Source organism: Cynocephalus volans, chromosome 10 (genome assembly GCF_027409185.1).
Source record: "Cynocephalus volans isolate mCynVol1 chromosome 10, mCynVol1.pri, whole genome shotgun sequence".
NCBI classification, from domain to species: Eukaryota; Metazoa; Chordata; class Mammalia; order Dermoptera; family Cynocephalidae; genus Cynocephalus; species Cynocephalus volans.
Genome location: NC_084469.1, coordinates 35,898,822 through 35,914,153, shown reverse-complemented (window position 1 = coordinate 35,914,153; position 15,332 = coordinate 35,898,822). Strand labels below are relative to the sequence as shown.

The 15,332-nt window shown below is 51.4% G+C and overlaps 1 protein-coding gene across 2 annotated transcripts; it reads left to right on the top strand.

Moving 5' to 3' along the window:
* The first annotated feature begins 1,376 nt into the window (after positions 1-1,376).
* CCDC42 (coiled-coil domain containing 42) lies at positions 1,377-10,677 on the top strand. Of its 2 annotated transcripts, XM_063113031.1 has the most exons (7): positions 1,377-1,459; positions 1,770-1,875; positions 2,207-2,311; positions 4,311-4,508; positions 8,171-8,392; positions 8,494-8,652; positions 10,600-10,677. In XM_063113031.1, exons 1-7 carry the CDS (start codon positions 1,377-1,379, stop codon positions 10,675-10,677), a joined length of 951 nt encoding a protein of 316 aa, XP_062969101.1. The 2 variants fall into 2 exon arrangements, with proteins under 2 accessions (XP_062969101.1, XP_062969102.1); XM_063113032.1 differs by lacking the exon at positions 8,171-8,392.
* The last annotated feature ends 4,655 nt before the right edge of the window (positions 10,678-15,332 follow it).

Here is a 15,332-nt window from a genome sequence, read left to right as displayed (position 1 = left end):
ACCCCAAACTGAGCTACGACCTTAGGGAAAAGCGAGAGAAACCCCAAATTGACCGGGCCAGGCTCTCAGGATGAACCAGCAGGGAAACACAGCGCTTGGAGGAGAATCGCTCCTGGAGTTTCACGGTCGCCCTGCTGGGTCTGTTTGTCTGGGACGCTCCGGTGGAGACCCATCTCTGGTTTGGGGGCTTAGGGTGGGGAGGGGTGGGGAGCGGGCGGCTGGGGCTGTCTGCTGAGCCCGCTGGGCTGCCTGGTAGCGACGTGCGTGTGTCACAGCCCGCCCTGGGGGCGAGGCTGGGCCGGAAGGTTGTGGGACAGGGGAAGAGGAGGCAGCCAGGCGCGTCTGCTCCTCCTCCAGGGCCGGGACTTAGAGCCGGGGGGTGGGGGGGTTGGCGGCCAGCAGGGGGCGCCCGAGGACCGGCAATGTGGCGGGGGCGGCCAGGCGGAGCTCCGGACCCCGCCCGGACCGGACCCCGCCTCCACCCAGCCCCCACCCGGACCCCGCCCCCGCCCCCGCCCCCGCCCCCACCCGGACCGGCCGGGACCCCGCCCCCAACCCGCCCGGACGGAACCCCGACCCCACCCCGCCCGACCCGGCTCCCAGACGCGGAGCGGCGCGGGGTCGCGGCAGGGGCCCGTCCAAGTGCAGGCGACCCGTGGCGTCCGCGCCCCGCACGGCCTCCGTTTAGACGCTGGGCCTCAGGCCCTGAGTAAACGCAGGTGCCCTGACGGGACCGAGGAAGGCAGCGTCATCAAGGAAACGTCCTCGGTGTGGCACGGTTCTGTTACCGTGTTTTGGCCTTTCGTCGTATTTTAATTTTCCACGAACCTGAGTCTCTGGACCCCCGAGGGGGCGACCGCCTCGTTCTCGTCCCGGGCTTCCCGCTCGTCCTCGCGCACGTGCCCCGCACGTGGTCTGGGCCGTCCTGGTCCCCAACCTCAGACCTCTCCTGTCTTCCCGGAGGCCGCAGGCTCCTCCGCCCGGCCCCGGCCCTGCCCCCAAGGCAGCCAGCGCCTAATCAGATCTAACTTCTCAGAGTTCCCAAGGGGTACGAGCAGGAGAGGGGAGTGGAACCCTAGCAAGAGTGGGGTCAGCGGGGACAGGGGTCAGAGGGCAAAGCCTGGGTTCCATGTGTGGTCCACAGAACCGGAAGCCGATTGCTAGGTAACCAGATCTCCCAACACATCGTCCTGAGCTGCCGATCCTCAGCCTCCAGCCACTTTCTGCTGAGTCTCTCACATACCCGCCCTCTGTGGGACCCTGGAAGCAGGAGGAGGGGACAGGCAAGAGCCCAGTCACCCCTGAGCCGCCTGGGGCTCTGCCACCCCTGTTTCACTGTGAAGAGTCAGCTACTTGGGCCCTAGGTCACTGTCACCATGAGTCTGGGCATCATGGAAGAGGAAGACCTGGCCGAGTACTTCCGGCTGCAGTATGGGGAGCGGCTGCTGCAACTGCTGCAGTGAGTGTCCAAGGCCCCGGCTGGCCCCCCTCCTCTGTGCCTTCCAACCTGTCCCCTGCTTTCCTATAACCCAGTGCCCCAAATTACCCTGGCACCAGATCACCCCATCACCCTGGTCCCCACCCCGCCCCAGCACTCCCTGAGTGCCAGCATGGCCTCATACTCTTCTCAACCCACCATCCTGTTCACTCGGGTGGGGGAGAGGACCCCTTTCCCTCCCCATGGGTATCTGTCACTGCGCGTTACTCCCAGCCCCAGCCCGCCTCTGCTCTCAGAACCCACAGGCCCTTCTTGCCCATGTCTTGGGCAGGAAGTTCCCCCATGGTGAGGAGCAGTCGGAGTCCCCATCCATCCGGCTGCTGGAGAAGAAAAAGGAGGCCAAGATCATGCATCATGCTATGGAGCAGAAGAAGGAGGTGGGGGACTTCGGGGTGGGGTGCAAAGGTGCAGGAAGGAAGGGAGAGCGGGCTGGGGTTCAGGGAGAGCCTGAGGACAGCCCACCATTTTGTGGGTGGATGCAGCTGGAGCCAGGTGTCCTGGGTGGTGGAGAACAGAAAAGATCTGAGTCTTGGGGGTACCAGTGTCCTGGGATGCTCTGCTCTGAGCCTAGCATGGGGTAGGAAGTGGGAGGACTCCTATGGATTCTTCTGGGCCTGGAGATAGAGACTGTGGGGCAGGGGATGCTGGAGTCTTCCTCAGTATTCATGTCAGGGGCCTCCTGATCTCTCTGCTCCTCCACCCCCAAAGACATTTCAGCGTAAAATGGAAACCCTGAACCTGCGCTGGGAAGAACTGGGCATCAAGGAAGCCCAGCTGAAGGCCCACATCCAGAAGTTTGAGCAATTCATCCAGGTTTGAAGGGGTGTGAGCTGCTGCAGCAGGCTGTGGGATCCACACTCTACGGTCAGGCAAATTGTTCCTGCCCCTCCTCACTTAGCCTGACTCCTCACCCTGGGTTAAGAGCATCCTCGGTGCTCCAACAATGCCTGGTGCCTTCCCCAGGCATCCTTTATGGCCCCCTCCTATCACTGTGTTTATAATTTCCTGTTTACTTGTCAGTCTCTGCCCCCTTTAGATTAGTTTCCTATTTCCCCCCTTCAGTTCCCTATTTCCTTACCAGTACCTGGGACATACAGTTTATCCAGTGAATGAATGAGTAGATGGTGGATGGATGAATGAATGAGTGAATGTGCCATGGTCAGAGCTAAGCACTTGGGGATACAACCATGGATGAGACAGGGTTTTAGACCCCCCATCCAACTTACTCCTTTGTCCTTGTCCTTGTCCTTGCACTGAAGGTCCACGCAGGGGATGGTTGAAAGACCAGGCACCAGAGTCTATTCTGGGACAACCCCTCTCAACTGGTCATGAAAGGAGAATTTTAATTATCTTAAAATCTGGATTTATCTAGACCCACTCCAGCCAGCACTTATGGATCCCTGAAGGGCTTGGCCCAGTTCCAGGAGGCTAATAGCTGGCCTCTGCTCAGAGGAGCCCTGCTCTTAAGCATCTCCCACCACATTCTGAGGCTAAACCATGTGAGAAGGGAAGTCTGTGAGTTGGACACATTGTCCAGAGGTCCAGTTCTTCTTGCTGGCCACAGAAAATCTCATGGAGTGGTTGGGGCAGCAGGAGATTTGTGGGTGAGAGGTCCTCCAAATGGCTAGCAGAGGGTCAGCAGCTTTGGAAACCTGGAGAGCTGTTGCAAATACAAACCCTGGGGACATCCTCCTCTCTCCTGGCTTTCAGCAGATCTGAGTTTGGGCCCAGGTATCTATAATTTTTAAAAGCTCCCCAGGCAGTTCTGATACACGGGTAGATTTGCAAGCCACTGGTTTAGGGTCCTTCAGTCCTCAGCTTAGAGGGCTGAGCACAAACCTTCTGCATGCCTTCCTCCATCTCCTCCACATGCCACCACCCCCACACACCCATCCTCATGCAATCACGGGGCCCCTGAAGGGAGAAAGGAGCCACATGAGTGCAGTGAGAGTGCTGGGTTTGTCCCTAACCTTGGGAGAGGGCTTTGCAGAAGGAGGAAGGCAGCGAGGTCGGACCAAGTGCAGTAGCCAAGCCTGGTTCTGTTTTTCTGGGCATTGAACTGCCTGCACCACCTCCTCCAGCCCCGGTGGAAGCCAGTCTGAGCTCCTAAGAACATGCTCTCTGGAACGGCCTTACCCCACCAGCTCTCTGGACCAGGCACATCTCCTGTCTCATCTCCCTCTAGTTCAAGCACTGTTGCCCCAGCTTCTGGAAGGGAGCAAGGGGCAACTGCCTCACATTTCTACAGCTGGAGAATAGATGTACCAAGGACCAAATCAGAACTCCCAGCTCTGGCCCAGGAATCTGCCCTAGGACAGATGGCCACCACTTAGAAACAACAGAAGCTTTGTCAGAAGGGTCCCTGCTCCCACTTTCTCAGCTTTCCTTGGGGCTGAGTTCTGTCCAGACACTAAGCCCGGTACAATATGGGTCTTCCCCAACCCTTTTTTCTCCTGAGTTCTCCCCGTCCACTCTCTGAAGTCCAGAACCCAAATCCCATGGAATCAGAATCATTTCCTGTCTGTTCCTCCCAAGGCCACCTCTTGATTTTAAACTAAAACTCTGTTCTCATAGCACCCTGAGCCCTACCTCAGTCCACAGAAATCCCCTCAACTAGCTTCAAATAACCCCAGAGATCCTTTTCCTTTGCACCTTGTCTCCCACATGGGCAGCCTAGTAATCTCTGTGCATCCCTAGGGTGGTCTGAGCTCAGCAGACAGAGTGGGGCTGGAGCTCCATGGCCCCAGGTAGGCCTGGACCCAGGGAGGGCAGGTCGAGGCTGTCTGCCCAACACCACCTCCCCCGGCCCCAGGAGAATGACCAGAAACGGATCCGCGCCCTGAAGAAAGCCAACAAGGAGCGAGAACTCAAGAGGCAGCGCATGCGGGAGCTGGCCAAGGCCAAGCAGGACATGGCGACCCTGCGACTGGAGCACCAGCGGCTGAGCGCCAAGCTGCACGACTACTCCATCTTCAACAAGTACCTGGAGAAGGTGGTGGAGAACTCCGAGGTGAGCTTTCCTCAGCCCCACCTCCTCTTCCCCAGGGCTTAGGCTCCTGGGGCTCTGCAGGGACAGTCACCCTGCTCTGAGGAGATGTGGCCAGCCCTGGAAAGCAGCTAGAAAAGGCCTCTGGTGAGGCTGGAGGGGTGAAGACCTGCTGGTGTATCTGTGTGTCTGTGTAAATGACAACTGTGTAAATGTGTCTGCGTATGTTGTGTGTCTGTTCTACATGTTTGTCTGTGGCTGTATCTGTCTAAAGGCACATGTGTACGTGCATGCACGTGAGAGTTATTTATGCTTGAGTCCCAAATCTATGTTATTTCCTCCATTCTAAGGTACTACCTACTTTAAGATAAGTTGTTCATTTAATGATAGGCTTTTGGGGGGGTGGGGGATGGGAAGACCACCTATTAAAACAGCAGGTAAATTGTAAGATATTTCTCAAATTCAGAGCTGGACTCTACATCTAACTCATCCCATCTGCTTCCTGCCACCCCCGGGCCAGCCCTGCCTCTGATGTGTCCTGTGCTGGAGAATGGCACAGCCACCCACCCACAGCCCTGCCAGAATGTGGGCCTCATCCCTGACTCCTCCCTCTTGCTCAATCCACAGCCATCAATCAGGAGATCTGGTCTATTCTGCCTCCTAAGTATTTCTGGAATCCAGCCCCTGCCCCTGCCTTGTCCAGACCGCCAGTGTACCTCATCCGCAGTTTAATGCTGCATCGTCCCCAGCCAGCCCTTTTAGCCTTCTACAGCCAGCATGGTCTTTTCTTTCTCTCTTTCTTTCTTCATTTTGTTCAAAATATTTTAAGCATACTGGAAAGTATAGAGAAACACATAACAGCACCCAAGTACTCACCACTCAGCTTTGTCAAGTAGTGATCTTTTCCTCTATTTGTCCTGGATTCTTTTTTCTTAAATAAAACACTCCCAGTAGTTGAAACCCCTTATGTGTCCTTCCAAAGCTCAGTCTTCCTCCCCTCTCCTCCGAGGTCACCAGTATCCTGATGCTTTAATTTCTCATTTTCATTGTTTTGTAACATATTGCATAAACGATGACTAGTATTGTACAATCCTTCTATTACTTGCTTTTTCCAATCATTGACTTTTTTTTTTTTTTTTTTTTTTTTTTTGTCCTTTTCGTGACCGGCACTCAGCCAGTGAGTGCACCGGCCATTCCTATATAGGATCCGAACCCGCGGCGGGAGCGTCACTGCACTCCCAGCGCCGCACTCGGGACGCCACAGGCTCGGCCCCCAATCACTGGCTTTTTAAGAACCTTTTTATTATGGAAAATTTCAAACATACACAACAGTTAAGAGAATAGTCTTTTGAACACCCATTACTCCTCACCTAATTCCAGCAACTGTCAACTCATAGTCCCATCCCCCACACTTTCCTACCTCCACCATTGTGAAGCAAATTACAGTTTCACCCATAAGTATTTCAATACGTTTTTCTAAAAGATGAGAGCCCTTTTCAGCACAACCACAATGCCATTGTCACAACTAGTAAAAATTTGATAGTAATTTCATAATATCAATATCAATATCAATTACTGCACAAAGACTTTTTGTACAGGAGGTTTGTTCCAACCAGGGTCCAAGCAAGGCCCCTCACACTGCCATCTGGTGGATACATTTCTTAAATGTCACATTGTGCTGAGCAAAAGAAGCCAGACACAAAAGAGGATATACTGTATGTTTAAGGTCAGGTAAAGTTAATCTTTGGTGATAGAAGTCAGAATACTGGTTTCCTCGGGACAGGTGGGGGACAGATACTGACTGAAAAGGGCAAAAATTTTCTGACATCCTTCATTTACTAGCTAGAATACTACCATAAAGAAAAGGACTTCATAAAGGGAATCTTTCCTTTATCATCTACTTTATTACTATGGGGATCTTAAAGAAAAAGCTTGATTCTTTTTTTATAGTTTTCAATATAATGAATTGGTTCTCCAACACCCCCCCCCCCATGACCTGTAATGTTTTTAGTATCATTATGAACTCATGGATTTTTGACATATTTGATATGTTCCAATCCTTTGTGCTTATTGTTACTGATATTCAAATTCTCCCATCTTTGGGCAGTGGGAGCCTCTTCAAGTTGACACTTGAGTCCTTTTGACATCAGCATTAAGTTTTAGAGATGAGTTCCTGTGGCTCTGATGTAGTCCATTCATTTTAACTGCTGTATGCTCTTGTGTGGTGTGCCCAGTGAACTTTCAGAAATGCAGACATGAATTCTCTCTCTACTTTTTAAAAATCCATCAGTGGGTAAAGGGCTTACTGGGCACTTTCTTTTCCTTCTTCCTAAGGTCAATATCTCCCTCCCCATCTTGAACACAGGCCATTCATACTACCTCCAGCATCCTGAACGTGACACCTCCCCGCCCCCATCGTCCTTACCCAGGCTGTGCCTTCTGCCTGAAACAATGCCTCACCTGCCCCCACCTGCTTTTGCTTGGCTATCTTCTTTTCAAACCTCCAGTCTCATTTCAGTCATCCTTTCTCCCAGGAGACCTTTTCTGGTTGTTCCCACCTCCACCAATGTTGGATTGGGTGGCCCTTCCCCTAAAGAGGCATATTCGGGGAAAAGCCAGCAAGGCAGTTCACAGGACACCAACCTGTTACTGGAAATGTCATGGGATGAAGAAAGCACTCAGGGTGTGTCCCCTGGGTGGCTGGAAGGCACACTTTGATAAGGCCCTGGGGAGGCGAGTTGGCATCACGGGCTGGTGCTCATGCAGCCTTCTAAAGATGGGGGGTTGCAGGGCTCCTGTTCTGCTCAGTGGGCCTGAGGGTTAGGGCTGGAGTGGCCTGGTTGCGGACCATGCTGGGGGAGGCAAGCTGAGCCTGGCAGGCCACCTGCCCCACTGGTACCCTCCCCAGCCCCCACTTCTCCCTCAGCAAATGTTGGACAAAATACCAGAGAGCGCCATGCATGATGGTATTGCCCCACAGTCTCCATCCAGCCCTATCCCCCAGTCATAGATAGGGCTTATCACTCTGTGTTGTAACTGACTGTTTACTCATCTGTAGTCCTCCTTCTTCACACCCCCGTCCCCCGCTGTAAGCTTCATCAGAGCAGTGTCTGGCTTTCTTATCTCTTGCTATGCCCCTAGCATTTAGCACAGCTCCTGGCTTGTAAACAATTCTTGGTATATTCTTGTTGAACAGGAAAATGACTGCCCTGGAAAACATCTCAAAATACCCCCCCCACACACCAGCAATTCTCAACCCTGGCAGAGCCTAGAATCACCTGGAGATCTTTTGTAAAATTCAGAGGCCAGGGTCCACCTCAGACCTGCTTATTAATCCAAATCTCTGGAGGTGGGGCCTGGCAGATGTCCTTTTTCAAGCTCCCCAAGTGATTCTAACTAATGTGCAGCTAAAATCAAGAACCCCTGGTCCAGATGTGCATCCCTCCTCCTCGGCCCCCACAACACATGGACCTTGGCTCATACTAACCCAGGAGAACCAGGCAGCAGGACTCCAACGTCCTCATAGCCCCTGCTCTTGACCCTAGCCCTGAGCCTGCCTGCCCCCCATGTTCAGATGTCCAGGTGTCCAGGTATCCGGGCGTCCAGGCCGGGGGTTGGTGGACCAGGGAGGCTGCATCGAGCCCCCTGGGGCTTGGCACTGCAGTGATCTGAGCCCCCGGCTGCAGTTCGAGGAGATCCACGAGGTGATTGCACGCTACAAGACGCTGGTGAGCATGCACCACGACCTCATGCAGTCTGCACAAGAGGGCCAGGAGAAGATCGAGCGTGCCAAGGCACGGCTGGCACGCTACATGGAAGAGAAGGACGATGAGATCCTGCAGCACAACAACGAGCTGGCGCGGCTGCAGATGCGCTTCGACCGTGCCCGCAGTGATGTCATCATCTGGGTGAGGGTCCCAGGGCTCCTGGGCGATGGGTGAGTAAGGGCCATGCATGTGCACACACATGCACACACACACACACACACACCAGCTCACCCCCTCCCTAGGAATCTCGCTGGGCGCACATCCAGAACACTGCCGCCAAGAAGACCCTCCTGCTTGGCACCATTAAGATGGCAACGCTGAACCTCTTCCAGATTGTGAGCAAGCAGTTAAAGGAGGTGGCCAACGTGTCACTGGAGGACACGCACAAACAGCTGGACACGGTAGGAGGAAGAGCAGGCACTGGGGCAGGTTGGGTCGGCTGGGCCAAGGAGGTTTCCGAGTGATTGAGTGGAGGAATGAACCAGAGCAGTGGCTCTCAAATTCTAAGAGTATCAGAATCACCTGCAGGGTGGGGAGTGTTACTGGGCCCCACCCCGAGAGTCTCTGACTCAGTAGGTCGGAGATGAGAACCCGTGAATTAGCATTTTCGGCAAGTTCCCAGGTGATGCTGCTGGTTGGGGTTCCACACTTTGAGAACCACTACATTAGCTTTAACACCCTTCTTGGCCCCAATCCACATGGCAGTAGCAGGGACCCACTATTGAATTCATTAGTTGGCAAAACAGTCTTTTAAATTCTAGTGAGATACTGCGGCTTGCTAAAAGGCTTGTGCTTGAGGCCCACTCTTTGTTAAAAAGAGAAATTGGCAGGTTTAGAGATGTGTTAAAGTTATATTAGTACCAATCTCGGACATTCTTTGAAGTAACTGAAAGGAAGTGAAAGGAAACTTTTTCACTGTGTGTTCAAAGTTGTTTAATGCCATCCATGTTCATGTGCCACCTAAAATCAATTCACTTATGACCGAAGTACACCCATCCCACACCTAGAGAAACCCTGCACCAGCAGATGCACTCGCAGTGCCTCTTCTGACATGCAGAGAACCACGACTAAATAATTACTTGTTCCTTTGCACAAGCCTTTAGCTCTGCTCTGAAATACTGGAAAGTAAGCTCCTGAAGTCTGGGCTTCCTGTATGTTTTGTTCCCTGCTCTATCCCCTAGTGCCTAAAACAATGCCTGGCACACAGTAGGCACTCAATAAGTATTTGGTGAATGAATATGAAACATAAGACAAAAAAAAAAGCAAGTAACTGAGAGGCACTTTCCCTACTTAAAAAAAAAAAATCTGAAATTCATATCTTTCCTGCGCACTTAGTTCTAAGTGAAATTTCTCGATGAGGCTTCAGAGACACTCAATGAATAAACAGTCTCAAAAACATCTCTACAACAGAGGCAAGGACTGGTTTCGTAAGGCAGCTGCTTACACAGAACTAGGATCATGGTACACAGTACAGCTTAGGAAAAGGGATTCTGCAAATGACCAAGACAATTCAAACTCAATATATGCTGTATTTGGGGGACATACGACTGCTTATTACAATAAAATATTTTGGGAAATGCTCAATTTGTCTTCTCTGTAATCTTGAGAAAGTGGCTTTAATTCATTGACTCTTTGTTTCCTCTTTTGCAAAATAGGAATTATATCGGTAATAGTATCAGTGGCTAACAGGGTTGTCAAGAGCACTGGACTGTCTCTGATAGACTGTGTGGTCCCATCTCCAGAGACAGTCTTGAGAAGGAGAAGTATTCTTAGAGTCCAGGGGGGCCAACCTTCTCTCTCTCTTCCCTTTGTAAAGTTGAGGAAACTGAGTTCCAGAAAGATGAAGTGATTTCCCCAGAGCTATGTCAGGAGATGGGTCTTCCCTCTGCATCACAGTGATTACATGTCTTTAAAACAGGAGTTAGTGGATAGAATTTAAGCTTCTCTTGATGGCTCAAGATTATAAGGAGCATCAGCTCTGGGTTTCAAGTACATGACCACCTCGAGGGCTGTGAAGTGTGGAGGGCTGTCTGCCTGCTACATGCTTTTGGTTGCACGGTCTGCTTGTGATCCTCTCTCTCCTCTTCTGCCTTCTGTCAGCCTGCCAGTGTCACTATGTCTGCCTCCAGGAGTTCCCAACTCCATTCCTACTTATTGCTTCTAATCTGCTAAACCTGATACTCAATTTCACCTAGAAAATTTGTCAAAGAGGGAAAGCATCCCCCTCAAGTAGTCAGTCACAGGAAAGTGATGAACTCCTCACAGGTTAACGCCAGGAGATGCTCTGTCTGGGCTTGGGGGAGGCCTCTGGCTGGATGGGGTTATCTCTGGTCCCTTTGCCTTGTTAGATCCAGCAGTTTATTCAAGACCTGTCAGACATCTGGGCAGAGGTGAAGAAGAAGGAACAACAGCAAATCCGAGTTTAAGGAAGCAGCATGTTTCCAGAATGTTCTGGGACAGAGATTGTGAGAGAGTAAGTTCCTGGTGAACTTGCAGTCCAGTCAGCCCAGCCCAGCCTGCGGAAGACCCCGGTGCCTCTCTGCTGGCGAACACCTTGCTGTTTCCTCTTCAGGCCCCAGTCCAGCCCAGCCCTGAAAACATTAAACTTTATAATAAGTTTGTTCTTACATTCTCTCTCTTTTTGGCAGTTTATTCATGGGGAAGAAAGTCAATGAGAGGAGGACCCCCAAAAGCACTCCCTGTCAAAGCTGGTCCCTTAGGCTGCCCAGGAACCAGACCCCACACTTCAGGTCTGGCATCTCCCAGGCTTCAGACTTACACACAGGGAGTGTTCAGGTGGGCAACAGGCCAGCAGGGGGAATACGTAGGACCCTTCTCTCCTCTACCTCTTCCAAAAAATATATTTTTAAGTTGGTGTTTCTAATTGGGATGCAAAGACTTGTTAGAAACTATGAAGACAGCTTCCCAAGTGATACGGATTGAATTTTGTCCCCCACGATTTAAGTCACTGAAGCTTAATCCCCACTGTAACTGTTGAGGGTAGTAAATCCTATTATGGTAATTGAAAAGGTGGGGCCTTGAAGAGGTGATTAGATTCTGATTGAGGACCACGCCTAGTGAATGGATCAATAATGGTGGCCAAGGGTGTGGTTCTGAGGGCTTTAAAAGGAGAGTGCAGGAGGAGCACTCTGTCTCTCTCTGCTCCGCCAGCCTAACCATTTGACACCCTGAATTACTGTACAGTCACCTCACCAGTTGTGTTCCCTAGACTGTGGGCTTCCCAGCCTCTGAAACTCAGTAAATTCCAAAAGCAATAAATTTCATTTTCTTATAAATCATCCAGTTCCAGGTATTTTGTTATAAGCAACAGAAATGGACTAATACACCAAGTCAGAATTCCAGGGGTGCTAACTTCCCCTCCCCTCTGTGCACCCAAAAACATGCCATAAGGTGTCAGCAGTGCTGATGAAGGAAGAGCCAGCAGGCGTGTGCGACATGACAGCCTGGAGGCTCAGGAGCACCTTAGCAGGCTGGGATGATGGACTGAAACCAGCACAACGGAGCTGAACAAAGGTAAACGTAAAGCCTCCAACTTAGGTTCAAAAACTAAATTGCGCATGTGTGTGAGCTACGGGATGGCTGCTGCTGCCCTTCCCCTCCAGACCTCCCTCGGGAAGCTCTGTGACCTGCCTAGTAGGAAACACCCAGGAAAAGGAGTTGGGGAACGTAGCCGAGCCTGGTCAAGCCAACACACAGCAAAGCCTCCACGTTACCATCATCCCCACTTTACAGGCAAGGAAACGGAGGCTTGACTTCCTTGAGAGGATGGGCATGGACTCTGGGAGGCTGCAGTAGAGTTGCTGGCCCTGGCCCTGTCTCTGGGAGGGGTCAGAGGTCATCTCACAGGCCCAGGATGGGTGAGTTCTAGGGTGGTGCTTGGAGAGGAATGGAGAAGTCAGGGCCCTCCAGGAACAGGCTTGTGGATGAAGGATGTGCCTCTGAATGGCTTCTCCACACTGAGGAGCCTCCTGAGCAGGGTCCTGGGAGGCAGGAGAGGGTAAAGGACAGGCAGTTCCCTCAACCCCGCACCCCACCCCAAGTCTTCGGCCATCTCTGTGAGGTGGCGTTTGAGAAGCCCCGCCTGTTAGGCCTGAGCACACTTCCTGGCGGGGCGAGGCCTCCTCAGCCCCACCCCAAGGCCCTGTGCCAGAAGCCAGAGGCCCTCTGGGTCGCCCTTCCTCCAGCTCCACCCTCCAGCTCCACCGCCTGGCAGATTGACTGAAATGAGGAATCATGAAGGGTCACACAAGTCCCGTGATCACACACATCTTAACGCACACATGGTGGTGCACCCGTGTGTATAACTCACTCTGATAGTGTTGCATTTTTTATTTTAAAAAAGAAGGCCAGCCTTGGGGCAGAAGAAATTCTGTGGATCTAGGCAGATTTCTGGAGTACAAGGGAAGCCACAAATCCACAAACTCATTCCCAAGCCCACAGAGAGGGGGAGAGCAGAACCAGAAGGTACTGGATTCTCAGAGGCCTGAGTGACAGCAGGGGGCAAGGGCAGCAGTCACAGACAGGCCCTCACTCCTCCCCCACGCCCCACCTCAGCCCGTCTCAGTCCCTCAGCATGGCTACCCCCGGCCCTGGACCCGCACGAAGCAGCCCGAGCCTGCCCAATCAAAAGAGGTTTGGACTCCCTGTTGCATGAGTTCACGTTCCAAGAACAAGAAGATAAAGTTAAGGGTCTGACTGGAGTTTTCCCAGCAAGAAAAGACACTAGCTCATTAGAGCAAAAGTAACTGATTGGTTCCAGAAATAAATGGTTCTCACCAGCAAAGGCAGGACGCAGGGGCTCTGGGTGTTTTACGGGTAAAGAAAGGGAAGAGGAGAGAAGCCCTCAGGGGCAGTGCCGAAGCACCCTCGTCCCCACCCAAACCTGTGAGCTCTTCCTAATGAGCAGGGGAAAGAAGGAAGGAAGGAAGGAGTAGGGCTTCAGGTGTGTAAGAGCCCAGCCTGCAAGCAGACAGGTAGACAGACATCCCTGCGTTGTCTGTCACATAAGCCATGCCATACACACAACCCCCAAACAGCAGTTGGTGCCCAAAACCTACTGGTGAGGATGGGATTAGAACCAAGAGTTGAAAGCTCTTCGAGGTTATCTTGGCCTCTCTGGGGTAGCTGAAGAGTCCCTACTTCTGTGGATTTGCTATTAGCACTTGGGATCAGACCCCTCCCTCATTTGATTTTACCCTCAAAGTCCTTTTCCCAGGCTCCAGGCTGGGGTCCCACATTTTATGGACAGCTGGAGGGGCTCCAGAACCTTCCTTCCACTTCTCATTTTAAACCATCTTAGGTTTGATCACTCAGGCACCTCAGTGAGCTCCTCTGCTCCAGGACTTTCAATCCCAGCAATATTTCCTGGAAGTCTTCTATGTGCATAGCAGGGTGCTAAGGCCGAGTGAGTCCCATGGGACCCCTGCCCCAGGCAGCTTCTCTAAGAATATAAGATCCCACTGAGAGCCGTGGCACTAGTTCAGTGTAGCCTTCACCTCAGCTTCCTCATCTGCAATGGCCTGAGGGTCCCCTTAGCTTGAACTTTCGAATCTGGATGGAAGAAGTTTCCCAGTGTAGACCATGGAGTGAGGAATAACAGCTAGGCTCGAGGCATCCAGAGTGTAATACCCTGGGGCGGTGGGGAGAGGGCAGGAGGGAGGGAGGACAAGTAACTATTTTAGGAATTTTATGAAGATAAGAGCTGGATCTAGAAACATCCAACCAAATGTCAGCCAGCCGCATAGATATGCATAACTGACTGTATTCATTTTCTGATCTGTCTTAACAAATGACCAAAAACTTGGAGTCCTAAACCAACACCCACTTGTTATCTCCTAGTATTAGGTCAGAAGTCCATGTGGGCTGGACTGAGTTCCTAACCGGGGGCTCACAAGGCTGAAATTAAGGTGTCGGCTGGCTGGGCTCTCATGTGGAGGCTCTGGGGAAGAATCCACTAACAGGTTCGTTCAGGTTGTTGACATAATCCAGTTCCTGCAGCTATAGGTCTGAGGTCCCCATTTCCTTGCTGGCTGTCAGCCAGGGGCACTCTTTGCTCTTAGGACTGACTGCATTCCTCACCACATGGCTCCTCCATCCTCAAAGCCAGCAACATTGCATGGAGTCCTTGTCAGGCTTTGAATCTGACCCTCTTCCAAGGGTCAGAGAAACTCTTCCACCGGCCAGAGAAACTCCTTGCTTTTAAAGGGCTCATGTGATTAGATTAGACCCAAGCAGATAATCTCCCATTTGCCATATAACCTGGGAGTAATACCAGGGGGGTGAACGTCATGGGGACCATCACAAAACCTACCTACCACACTGATCAAGAAAGGATGTCAAAATAGCTTGAGAAGGAAGGGTGGGGGCAAGGAGGGGCTATGACACGGTGGTTAAAGGGCAAGATAAGGAAGACGTGGATGGAAAGAAATGTTTTAGATGTGCAGCTGACCTAACATTTACTACTGATGGCTTCATCAAGACAGGCTTCTCCTGGGGCTTATAGACCTCCAGAGAGTCAGTAAATGGACTTCAATCAGTGTGGGAATCTCCAGGGATGTTTTTAATGAAACTTTTATATATACGAATGCATGGACTTCTCATTCCTGAGGCTGGTGGGGATGGGAGTAGGGACAGGAGAATGTCCATAGCTTTCAGCAAATTCTCCCAGGAATCTTAACCCAACAATGTTAGCAACTACTGCTTTTTCAGTTTGTTTTGTTTTGTTTTTAATTAACAGCTTTATTGAGATACAATTCACATACCATAAAATTCACTCATTTAAAGTGTACAATTCAGTGGTTTTTAGCATACGTACAGACTTATGTGACCATCAACACAATCAATTTTAGAATATTTTCTTCACTCCCCAAAAAACTTCATACCCATTAGTAGTCACTCCAGTTTCCTCCCACCTACCCACCCTCCGGGCCCCAGAAAGCCATTGATCTACATTCTTTCTATGGATTTGCCTATTCTGGGGATTTCATATAAGTGGAATCATACAATAGGAGGGTACTTCGAAAAGTTGATAGAAAAATGGAATTAAAAGATAACACAAATC

Bases quoted from the DNA above. Each gene is read 5' to 3' on its own strand.
- CCDC42 (XM_063113031.1), top strand. From the start codon at position 1,377: ATGAGTCTGGGCATCATGGAAGAGGAAGACCTGGCCGAGTACTTCCGG. The intron at 1,460-1,769 runs GTGAGTGTCCAA...TGTCTTGGGCAG, and splicing joins CGGCTGCTGCAACTGCTGCA to GAAGTTCCCCCATGGTGAGG. The intron at 2,312-4,310 runs GTTTGAAGGGGT...CCCCGGCCCCAG, and splicing joins AGTTTGAGCAATTCATCCAG to GAGAATGACCAGAAACGGAT.